This window comes from Nycticebus coucang, chromosome 6 (assembly GCF_027406575.1).
Source record: "Nycticebus coucang isolate mNycCou1 chromosome 6, mNycCou1.pri, whole genome shotgun sequence".
Lineage (NCBI taxonomy): Eukaryota > Metazoa > Chordata > Mammalia > Primates > Lorisidae > Nycticebus > Nycticebus coucang.
In genome coordinates, this window is record NC_069785.1 from 51,172,995 (window position 1) to 51,186,232 (window position 13,238).

Sequence of the window (13,238 nt, forward strand, 5' to 3'; positions counted from 1 at the left end):
AATCTATTATGGTTTCTGTCATGAAGTATTCATTCAAGAAATATTTATGAAGGAGTTGAATGGCTGAATTTGGGGGCATCAGGAACATTTCCAGAGATCTAAAAATTAGGGGAGAGGCAGAAGTAGCTAGGCAAGGAAGGGTAGGAATTTAGAAGGAAGAAATGTTAGTAAGAGAAACATAGATGAGAGAAAGAAAAATGAAAAAGGTATATAAGGCTATTAATTTCACTGGCAATTTTCCAGAGAACTATTTAAAATTATTTTTTCCATGAAATTAGTAGACAGTAAAGTTTCCTGAAAATTCCAAATACACTTTCCTGATGCAGAAAGTTTGATTAGCTACCCCTTGCAAGGTCTACTCTTCAGCCTTTAGTTGAGGGCACCCTGAAGGCAGACTAGGGTTACCTGGTTATAAGTCTCTTGCATTAGTGCTTTGTGACTGACACATGCCCCTCACTCATTCTGTATCTATGCCGATCTTACTTCTTACTACCCTTGGGGGTCTTATATTTATCCTTTCATGCTTGTCTCAAATCTTCCTATTACAGTTCATAACCCTATTTAAACATACTCCAAAATATCCCTAGTTCCCTTTCTCAACAACACCATCTTAGAGTCAATCTCCATGAGTTGCGTATAATGCTCAGAATCTTTTAATCACTTTATTAAAATCAACCTATCTTCCAACTCAATCTCTTGGTTTACAGTCCCTCCCTTTAAAAAAAAAGAAAGTTTTATTGAGATATAAGTTACATACTATAAAATTCACCCTTCAATGTGTACAATGCAGTGGTTTTAGTATATTCACAAAATTTTGTATCATTACTCTCTAACCCCCCTCCTTCTGATTGCCTTTCCTCCCATGATTCTCTTTTGAAGATTACAGATAGAAGTTAATACTCTGTGCAACAGGCACATTGGATTTATATATTTAAATAAGTTTTTTCCCCCAAAATGTGCCATTACATAAAATATGTTTGAATGCTTCCTGTGAGTTAGTCTGAGACCTGCTTTACGGTTTTTTTTTTTTTTTGCATATCCTCCGTGGTAAGAAATCCCATCCTATGTGGATTTGATTTTTGGATACTTCTAAGAGTCACCTGGCATTAGATCTTATAACTTAGATGTTGTGAAGGAGAAAGCTAGATAATAAGGTTTATAGTGAAAAGTAATGGGTCAGGTTTTCTCATGCTTTGTAAGTTCTAAAATAGTATTTAGAAGTATGGCAATAAGACTGCCACAAAGTTACAGTCTCCCACTGGGAGCTTCTTTGAAGGGTTGGACTTGTCTGATACTTATTTTTGTGCATGTGCATGTGCGTATGTTGGAAAAAGTGAGTTAGTATCAATACTTTACAATTTTAATTTTTATACTCTAATTTATAAAATAAACAAATTGAATCAGTGTTACTTGCTTCATTGGGGAAAAATGTTTATATGTGGAGGGGAAACAGCAGGGGCAGAAGGAGAACCAGAAGCCCAAGAGAGACCAGCTAAATTGGCTGATGGTCTAGTTTACGTCTTCCCTAGAACAGAGTGTGCTTTTGAGTTTATTTTTAAAGGCACTTGAGCTTAAGTCCTAAGGCTAGAGGAATAAAAACAGATGATGATAATAGTTAGCAATTAATTAAATTATCAGGGTAGGTGATTTTATGGATAAAAAAAGATTAAAGTGTTACTCCAGATGAGCCATTAGGTAGAAAATCCTCTCTACAGATATTCCAGTTGATGAAGTTTTACATAAGAAACCCACTGTGGTTTTATGTAACACATTTGTTCAATTAAAAATGATCTTAAGCACTAGAAAGTTGAATAAGAAACAAACCTATTAAGCTGCTTGTCAATTCTTTCCTGCTGTTTTTTCAAGTGTTTTATATCTTCATCAGCTCTGTGCTTTTCTCTATAAAATCAAAGTTTGGAGTTAGATTTTAAAATAGAGTAACCATTCCTAATTGAGAAAAAGTTAATCAATAGTTTATGGACATCTGCATGTTAGTAAAAAGCCTTTTACAAACCAATCCCTCCTTATGCACTAGTTAGTGTGCATACCCTGTTTCCCCGAAAATAAGACAGTGTCTTATTTTAAGGTGTGCTCCCAAAGATGCGCTAGGTCTTATTTTCAGGGGACGTCTTATCTTTCCTGTAAGTAGGTCTTATTTTCGGGGAAACAGGGTATTAGTGTGTCTATTCTCTCTTACTGACTTGTGCCAGAGGCATCCCTCATGACACCTGAGTATAGCCCAGACTCCACTTTCTGCTACCACAGGCCCTTTCAGCAAGGGGTCCATTCCTGTTCTTCCCACTAAGGATAGGAATTCTAAGAGGTGGATGGGTGGAAAGGGCTACCCACGGAAAGTAGGGGTTCAGACTTTTTATCTGCCTCCTGAATAGGTCATAGGTGGCTGCTCCTCCGTTTACCTCCCTTTGGTGTGCTCCTAACAGCACCAGACACTCCGACGCTCATCCTTCCTTCCCTTCCCTTAAGGCAATAAAATCTCAAGGCAAAACCTCTATATCATGGGCAGGAGATTGGACCCTGCCAATTTGTTCTTATAAAAATTGACAAGACATTGTCTCATTAACCCATTCCTAACCTTGTAGCACATAAGAATACCATGACTGGCCACAACCAATCATTGCAATAAGCACAAAAACCTGAATGTGTTTCCAGGAAAACGTTTCAGAAAAGACCTCCCTATCTTGCTTCCCTCAACACCATCCCAGCTCCAGGGAACTCCTACTGTAGGCATCTTTTTTTACTTGTCTTTCAGGGCTCATCTTTGTAAATGGACCAGACTCCAGTCCCTATTTCCTGGAGCTTTGGCCTCTCTATGTTGGGGTGCACCCCCCAACCACACTACAGCAAAGCTCCCTACCTTTCTTCAGTCCCTGACACTCGCCATGGCTCATGGTCACTACGTACATCCTTGACACTTACCTGAAAAAATCTCTGACTGTATAGGTTGCTCAAAAATAACTCTCCTCATCAGTAAAATAAGGAAATTAGATGATTTCTCCAATTGCTTCCAGCTATAAAAAAGTTATGCTTTTGTATTTAGCAATAGTATGGCATCAACTTACATCATAAATTCCTTTCGGTTCTTTGCAAATTGTTTTGTTGCCTCCTTTATAATATCCTGGTATGTTGGAGTAGGTGGTGTGGTAGGCTGGCTTATGGTTAAGGAAAGATCTCCAATTATGAACATTTGGAACAGGTGAACAGTACCATTCACAGGGGTCCCATCTGGAGAAGGGTTTCCCCAGTCATGAAGTGTCTCAAGTGTGAACACAAATATTAGGCCTGGAGTTATAATGAGAGGACTGAAAGAAGACAACACCATCAGACCACTGACTGCCAGAGGTGTGAAATGGACCAGTTTAAACTGACTCCCGGTTTAAATTTGTGTCCCATTACCTGGGTCACAGCAACCATGGGCACTATGATTTAATAGTTTCATAATTCCCGTAAACCTTTACATGTGTGTGCATGTGTGTTCTAAAACCAGCAATTTATTAACTGTAAATATTAAAAATGTACCAAACTTTTTATAACTTTAGGCATTTCTTCATTTTTACATATACTAAAAACCTCAAAGTCTCTTGTCTTCTGAGTTGCTTTGGGGTTAAACTGGCAGCATGTGTAGCAGCCACAGTTAGCCTGGCTTCTGCTATCTGCATAGGAGGGAGACAGTAAGCAGAAGTCTCAGTATGCTGTTAATGAGGCTGGGTTCTTGTCCCGTCTGTTTCCGGTATAGCTTGTGGCTATGTCTTAACCCATGCTTGTGTCTGGCAAAGTAGATACTTCCCTTTTGAAGCAGCAATTGGCAAATAAGCAAATGACCCAAAGAGATAGCCTCTCAGCTTGTGTTAAAAGAAGACATTAGGTGGAGAGGGAAGATGGCTGACTTGAGGCATTGGTTCCCAGATCATCCCAGAGGGAAGGAAAGGTTTCAGATAAAGAAAAAAAGGGAAAAAACACAGGCCAGGTGTAGTTGTGGGTAAAGGTGCCAGAGCCTGCTGGAGATTCCATTGGAAGAAGTTGAGGAGCAGACCGGGAAGAAACAAGATATTGACAGAGATCAACCCTGGAAAAGCTTGGAGCCCAGCAGGGAGGGGAGGTACAGGTTTTGTTTCTCTTTCTTTCACACCTCTGGTAGTCAGTGGGCTCCTGAACTGCTGGAGATCTTTATCACCCTCACAATCCCAAGAGCTGCTGCCATGACTAAACTTGAAAATAAAGCATCAGGCTGCCACTGTCATCACAGAGCAGAGCCAGGACGATAGGCACCATACTGCTTCTTCACCCACAGTGTGCCTGTGTACACCACGGGGAGCTCTAGCCCTACAGTTTTTATGTCTCCTGTTTCCACACAGTTTCCAACTCCTGCCCAGAGAACTGTAATTGTTGTACAAGTTGTTCTCACAAGGAATCTGTGATCCCAGAGCCTAGATATCCCGTGTGGGCTTCCTTCCAAGGAAAGGGACCAGGAGGGCTTCAAGTGCTCGCTTTTTTCCATTTAGACTCTTTTCTTCCTGCTGCAAGGAGGGACAGTTGAGCTGAGACTCTCAAAAGTGGCTGTTTTCCCTCTGTTGGTGCACCCACACAGTGGGGCCCTAGAGGATCTTTCGTCTTGAGGACCTGCAGTTGATGTAAGGTGCTTGGACTATGAGCTCCCTGCCCACCAGCACTCCCCAGAGCTGCCCACTGACACTCCCCAGTGCAAGGCTTACCCTGAACTGGAGGGATGATAAGCGTGCTTGAGCACTCCACAGGCAACCTAGGATCAGAACACCTCTCTCTGACAGTCATGAATTGAACTTGGCAGTCCAGGGGACAGCCCACAGGCCTCCCTTACTCCCAGGGCCATCCTTTTGTGTTGGTTGGGCCACAGAAGGGAGATTTGTGAACTAAACTCAGGAGGCAAAGGAGCCCATGTAGGCAGAGCTGACAGGAGAATGCAGTGTGGGTTCAAGATACAGCACACTGGTGAAGCACCCCTTGCCCAACAGGAAAGGCAAGCTTTCAGACTTGGGTGGGAACTTGGTGCCATTACTTAAGAGCTCAGCAAGTTCAAGTTTTTTCCTTAATTTTTTAAAATTAAATCCTAACTGTGTACATTAATGCATTTATGGGGCACAATGTGCTGATTTGACATACAATGTGGAAGGCTTATATCAAACTTATTAACATAACCATCACCTCAGTTATTTGTTGTGATAAGACATTTATACTCTACTCTTTATAGTTTTAAAATGTATGATTGCATTATGCACATTAGATGAGGTTCCATATTCTTTTTAGTAAAGTATCTCAAGAATGGAAGAAAAAGTATCCTATGTGACTCATTACTATTATGAAACCAATAGATAATCACCAACACATTCATATGAATAAAACAAAACTATAGTCCAGAATGAAGAATGGAAGTTCAAGTTCTTGTTTGCAACCAGATACTGGAAGGAGACTCATGGGGAAGAGGAAGAAGGAAAAAGAGCAAAATTCACTCCTGATAGCCAGTCTGTGAATCCCAGGTGGTGCCTCCCCTAAGAGCAGGGTTTCTGGTTTGGTGAGGCTGCTTTGGCTGCTTCCTAGTGGCTTCTCCTATGGCCTGAGGGCTGACCCTTAATCCCTGTCAAGACAATTCTTACGCCTTCCTCTGTGGAGCCTGAAGGCAGGGTTGCCCAACCAGCCTTGCTCAGCCTCACTCCTTCACCCACTTCTGCTGTGTTGGAGAACAAGGAATCCCCTTGGGTGCTCCAGGGCCTGGCCCACTGCTTGGGGTATTCAGTGCTTCTCTAGAGGGACTTGAGCTGATCACAGACCTCAAAGAAGAACACTAAAGCTGGTTCTTTTCCTGAAAGCACCACTTATTGACAGGGAGAACAACTTGTACAGCCCATTAGAGCATCCACTAATTCAATCAACAGGGGTTGGCTGGTTTTATCCACAAGCACCACCTCCCATCTCAGGTTAATCTGGGTGGACCAATATAATTCATTCTGCTGGGGGAGGTGAAAATAGCAAACTAGTAGCAGCCCCTGGGCATCCTGCTTTTAAGAAGAGGAATAAAAGTTGCAGGTGGCTTAAGCTATGATGGGACTTCTTCCACCACTGAGGAACCTTGGACTTGCACAGAATCTGTGCAGAGATATTGCATTAGAGATAGGTGCAGCAGAGATATGTGGCTACCAATCCCAGGTTTCTGCAGCTGACACCATTCTGAACTCTCAGGTTCATGGTGACTGGTCTGCTTGGGTCTCAGCTTTCCAACAGTAGCTTTTGCATCATACCCACTGTGCAGAGGAGGGAGAAGGCAGAATGGAGACTCCCCCATGCCATGTCTGTAACTGGGAGCCGAAAGCCCCTATCCTTAGTGGGGGACATGAGCAGAGGAAGAACCTCAGGGCCACAGGCACCACCTGGGAAGACTTGGATGACTGCTTCATTGGGACCTACCTTGGAGGGGAATCTTGGCCAGCCTGGAGCCCCAGACTGCCTCCATAGTCCCTGGATGGCTGGAATAAACCCCCTTTCCTGCACAACTGGGCATCAGCAGTCTCTATGCTAGTGTAACAGACCCCATCTGTACAGCTCTGCTCCCATGATTCACTGATCTGGCTGTGAAGCTCTCACTGTGCCTCTAGGGCTCCTGCCAGGCCTACAGTACTACTTCTGAGATTCCAAAGTTGTGCCTGGACCTCAAGACCCCACCCCTGAGTCTCAATCACTGCCACTGGTCCAGTGGAACCAATCTGAGGTCCAACATCCACCAGGGACTCCCCGGCCTAGGGCAGCCATTACACCTGGACCCAGTTCAAGCAAATGCCCATAGTCCAGTTACCCATAATCAGCGCCCCAGAGGCCACTGTCACCTCTAGTGGGTAAGCCTGGGCCGAGCAATTCCCTACACCAGCCCCTCAGTCCCTCAGACTCCCGACAATGAGCTGAGGACTCCCGACAATGAGCTGAGAAACAACCCACCACCCTGCATGAAGATCATCCAGGTTGAATAGAATCAATCATAGGAGAATGGGTCAAAATAGAGCAGCTGCACTACAGGCTATCTGTGTGCCCATGCCCTCATGCTGGGTCAACATTCCAGAGTAGGAAACAAAAGGCCTATCTAGGATACTAACTAAGGAAAGGAGTTCTTGGCAAAGGAGAACAAGTGCCTTGCAAACGTATCAGTCTTAAGCTGAGGAAAGAAGGGCCAGATGAGAAGAAACCAGCAAAATAACCCTGGCAACATGAAAAAACAAAACAGCATGATACCCCCAAGGGATAACAATGGAGTAGACTAGTGGACTCCAAACAAAAGGCAATTATCAAATTAGAGAAATGGAATTCATAATGTGGATGGCAAATAAGAACCCACACACAATATTTTAAGAAATCAACGAAAAAGTTGCTAAAGAGCTAGACAATAAAAGAAAGGATATAATAGAACTTACAAAGATGAAAGAGTCATTTAGAAAGTTTCAAAACAGCAGAAAGCTTCAATAACAGACTGAGCCAAGGAGAAGAAAGACTCTAAGAGCTTGAAGACAAGTTTGTTGAGCAAATCCAACCATTCAAAGAAGCAGAGAGAAGAAAAAAGACTCAGAAATCACATAGAGAAATACAGGATCACGCATAGTGAATGAACACATGAATTATAGGTATTCCTGAGGGAGAAGAAGAAACAGCAAATAGCATGGAAAACCTACTCAAGGGAATTGTGGAAAACATCCCTGGTATCACCAGAGAATCAGATATCCAGATACAAGGTGGTCACCAACACTGGGAAGACTCATAGCAAATAGAGTATTTTCAAGACACATAATAATCAACATGGTCAAAGTCAAAATTAAAGAGAAAATTTTACAAGCAACAAGATGAAAACAACAACTAACTTAGCAAGGAAAAACCATTAACTAACTGTAGACTTGTCAACAGAGACCTTACAAGCCAGAAGGTTTAGGGCCCCATAGTCAGTCTTCTTAACAGAATAACTGACAACCTAAACTTTTGTATCCTGGAAAACTAAGTTTTATAATTGATGGGAAAATAAAGTCTTTTACAGACAAGCAAACACCCAGGAAATTTATCATGACCAGACTGGCCCTACAGGAAATACTCAGAACTACATTTTACATTGAAAAGCATGATAGATACCTAACAGAGTAAAATCATCTAAAAGCTAAAGCTCACAACTTATATAAAATAATAGTATAAGAGGAAAAACAAAGCTATAAGGTATTACCCAACATGATGAACAGAACAGTCTCCTGCATAATAACTTTATCACTCAACATTAATGGTTTGAAGCTTTACTCAAAAGATACGGGATGAAAAAAAAAATGATACTGGTTGAGTGAATGGATGGAAAAACACAATACCAGCATCTGATATCTCCACAAAACACATCTAATCCATGAAGATTCACACAGACTAAAAGTGAAGTATGGAAAAAAAATATTCCATGGAAATGGAAACCAAAAGAGAGCAGATATAGCCATTCTCATATTAGATAAAACAGACTTTAAATCAAGAATGGTAAAGATAAAGATGGTCACTATAAATGGTAAACAGAGCAATTCAACAAGAAGACATAGTACTCCTAAACAGATACACACCTAATACAGTAGCTTCCAGATTCATGAAACAAATACTACTAAATCTAAGCAGAGAGATAAATATTAGCATCATAATTACCAGGACTTCAACATTCAATTATCAGAGCTGAACAGGTCATCAAGGCAGAAAGTAAATAAACATTGAACTTAAATGTGACTCTAGAACAAATAAAGTAACATTTACAGAACATTTTAGGCAATAACTACTAAATATATATTTTTCTTAGCACATGGGATATTCTCCAAGATTGATCATATCTTAGGTGACAAAACATGTCTTGGCAAATATAAAAAAACTGAAATCATATCATGTGTATTCTTAGACTTCAGTGGAATAAAACTATAATTCAATACTAAGAAAAACACTCAAATCTACAAAAAGTCATAAAAATTAAACCACCTACTGCTGAAAAATTATTGATTCAATAATAAAATTAAGATAGAAATTAAATGATCTTTGAACTGAATGACAAAGGGATATAAGCTATCATAATTTATGAGATTCAGCAAACAGTCCTATAGGGAAAATTCATGGCTTTAAATGACTGCATAAAAAGACAGAAAGATCAACAGTTAACAACCTAATGACACATGTGGTACAACTAAAAAAGGAAGAGCAAACCAAAGCTAAACCCAGCTGAAGAAATAACAAAGCTCAGAGCAGAATTAAATGATAAAAAACAAACAAAAAATACAAAGAATCAACAAATCAAAAAAGTTTATTCTTTGAGAATATAAACAAAATTGATAAGATCTATTGCCAGATTAATGAGGAATAGAAGAGAAAGGACCCAAATAAAGTCAATCAGAAATGGAAAAGGAGATATTATAACTGATATGACAGAAATACAAAACATCATCCTTGAATATTACAAAAATATCTACACACATAACTGGAAAATATGGACAAAATAGGCAAATTCCTGGAAACACACAACCTTCCGAGAGTCAATCAGGAAGAAATCACCTGAATAGAAACAATAATGAACAGAGATATTAAAGCAGTAATAAAAACTGTTCCAACAAAAAGAAGCCCTGGACATGATGAATTCATAGCAGAATTGTACAAGACCTACAAAGAAGTGCTGGTAACCACAGTACAGAAATTATTCTATAACCTAGAGGAGAAGGAAATCCTTCAAAATTCATTCTATGAAGCTAGTATCACCTTGACCAAAGCCAGGAAAGAAAACAACAAAAAAGAAAACTACACACAGATATCCTTTATGAACATAGGTGCCAAAGTCCTTAATAAAATTCTAGTAAACCGAACGCAACAACACATTAAAAAAAAAATCCACCATGACCAGTGAGCTCCATCTTAGGGATACAAAAATGGTTTAACATGTGTAAATCAATAAATGTGATCCACCACATAAACAAAAGCAAAACCAAAGATCATAATATCATCTCAATAGATTCAAAAGAATTTGACAAAATTCAGCACCTCTTATGATAAAAATCCTCAACAAACTTGGCATAAAAGAAATATATCTGAAAATTATAAAAGCCATATATAACAAGCCCACATCATATAACAAGTCAACATCATACTAAACAAGGAAAGGTTGAAAACGTTACCCCACCAAAGTAGAACAAGACAAAGGTGCCCATTGTCACCACTTCTATTCAGTAGAGTACTGGAAGAAGTCCCAGCCAAAGCAATCAGGCAAGAGAAAGAAAAGGTATTCAAAATGGGAAAGACAATGTCAAACTATTGCTTTTCATTGATGATATGATCTTGTACCTAGACAATCCCAAAGACTCCACTAAGAGACTCCTAGAATTTATAAATAAATTTAGAAAAGTCTCAGGTTATAAATTAATGTATATGAATCAGTAGCATTAGCTAAATCAAAAACTTGATACCATTTCATAATGGCTACAAAGAAAATAAAATTCTTAGAAATATACTTAACCAAGAAGGTGAACAATCTGTGCAAGGAGAACTAGAAAATGCTGATGAAAGAAATTATAGATGATACAAACAAGTAGAAAAATATAACATGCCTTTGAATTGGTAGAATAAACATCATTAAACTGTCCATACTGCCCAAAGTTATTTATAGATTCAACAAAGTCCTCATCAAAATACCAACATCATATTTTACAGATACAGAAAAAAAAAATAATTCTATGCTTTGTTTAGAACCAGAAAAGAACCTGAGTAATCAAAGCAATCTTAAGCAAAAAGAACAAATCTGGAGGCATCACATTTCTAGACTCCAAATTATACAATAAGGCTATAGTAACCAAAACAGCGTGGCATTTGTACAAAAATAGAGACATAGAATAATGAACAGAACAGAGAACCCAGATACAAAACCATTTACCTACAACCAACTAGTCTTCAACAAAGCAGTCAATACATAACACTGTAGAAGAGAAGCCCTAATCAATAAATGATCCTGGCAAAATCAGAGAGCCACACTCAGAAGAATGAAACCGGACCCCTATCTCTCACCACTTACAAAAATTAATTCAAAATATTTTTTAACTTAAATGTAAGTTATGAAACCATAAAAATTCTGGAAGAAAATGTGGGTAATAGTCTTCTAGATATTTGCCGAGGCAAAGAATTTATCACTAAGACCCCCAAAGGCAATTGTAGCAACAACAAAAATAAATAAATGGGACTTGATTAAATTAAAAGCTTCTGGATAGCCAAGGAAATAATCAACAGAGCAAATATACAACCTATGGAATGGGAGAAAATATTTGCAAGCTGTACACCTAATGAAGGGGTGATATCCAGAATCTACAAAGAACTAAAAAGAAAAAAAAAAAAAGAATCAAGAAATAACCTTATTAAAAACTGGGCAAAAGTCATGAAAAGAAAATTTTCAAAAGAAGAGAGACAACTGGCAAAAAAGCATGAAAAAGTACTCAACATCACTAATCAGCAGAGAAAGGGAAATGCAAATCAAAACCACAAGGAGATATCACCTTACCCCCTGTCAGAATGGTCATTATTAAAAAGTCAAAAGGCAATAGATGCTGGCATGGATTCAGAGAGAATGGAACACTTATACACTGTTGGTGGGACTACAAATTAGTGTAACCTCTGTGGAAAATGATGTGGAGATTTCTCAAAGAACTAAAAGTAAATCTATCTATCTAACCACTGGTCAGTATCTACCAAAAGGAAAAGAAGTCATTTTATCAAAAAAGACACCTGTACTCAAGTGACAGCACAATTTACAATCACAAAGATTTGGAATCAATGCCAAGTGTCCATTAATTCATGAGTGGATTAACAAAATGTGGTGTATATGTACCCAGCCATAAAAAAGAAAAGAATTATTGTCTTTTTTAGTAATTTGGATGGAACTGGAGACCATTATCCTAAGTATCTCAAGAATAGAAAACCAAACAGCACATGTACTTCCTAATAATTTGGAACTAATTGATGGGCATACATGGGCACAGAGTGAAGTAAAAGTCATTGGAAATCAAGAAGGAAGGAAGGGGGAGAATATACCTACCTAATAGATATAATGAACATTATTCAGGTAATGGACAAACTTATCTCCCTGAGTTAAGCATTATAAAGCTATTCATGTAACGAAAATTTTGTATACCCCCTTAATCTTGTGATACAAACCCTCCCAGAAAAAACATCTGTTAGACTTCCCAGCACTTACACCCCACAGAATCATAAATTTGAACCAGATGGCCTGGTATGGGAGAGACACCCACTATGTAGGAGGAGAGTGAAGTGAGCACTGGGCTTTGTCTTAGAACCCAGCACCAGGTGTATTCTCATAAAACCTGGCACCAGTCAGTCTCCCATGGATGCAGTCTTCAGGCCAGCTCCTGAGGCTACTGGCTTCAGGCTAGCCGTACAGACACAGTCTTCACACCTGTCTCAGAGCCAGATAGGCCGCAGCGGTCTCAGGTCATAGGCCAGCCTCAGCAAAGTCAGGGTTCAGGCCCACTGTAGGTTCCAGGGCTACTGCAGCCCTGTGCTTGCCCCACCAGGCCTAGACACTAGGCCAGCACCAACAGAGCCAGCACCAACGGACCCAGCCTCCAGGCCTACTCCAGTGTCCGTGTTTGAGGCTATGGTGCAAGATGGAAGGGTGCCTAGTGTCTTCATTTACATGGAAATAGGCTCTATCAAGCACAATCTTATTTGTTGTCTGGCAGAGACCATCCTAGGAACTCTCTTCCAGTGTGTACCTGAGGTCAACTCATTTTATTCTCAGAGATTTCATGGTTATGTAGGTTATATTCAGAAACTGTTATTGAATGGCCAATGTATCCATTAGAATTCCCTCTTTTCAACTGATTGTTTAGGCAATCTATAGTCAGAAACATACTATTGTCTTCAAGAATTATATGATATTCACGAGATCTGATTACACCCTACAAATTACCTTGTATTCAGGGATCTCCTAAATGATGTTACTGGAATAAGTGTCCATATGAACCACAGTTTTCTGCATGATATTATTCCAGAATAAAACATCCTTAGGCTAGATCCAAGTTACTTTTACATTTTTGGCTTTGAGATTTTATTTTGTATAGTAATAGTTTCGATTATTCCATGAATGTTCAATATTAAGAATATGTTAGTGCTCAAATCTAAAGGAGTAGTGGAAGCTTCTTTTTAAATCATTA

At 39.4% G+C, this 13,238-nt stretch overlaps 1 protein-coding gene across 1 annotated transcript in view; it reads right to left on the reverse strand.

The window, feature by feature from the left end:
- FAM227B (family with sequence similarity 227 member B) overlaps positions 1–13,238 on the reverse strand; it is a 216,081-nt gene that overhangs the window by 3,562 nt on the left and 199,281 nt on the right. The window contains exon 12 of the mRNA XM_053595546.1: positions 3,081–3,156. Within this exon, the coding sequence (XP_053451521.1) occupies positions 3,081–3,156 (76 nt within the window). The remainder of the gene's footprint in view (positions 1–3,080; positions 3,157–13,238) is intronic.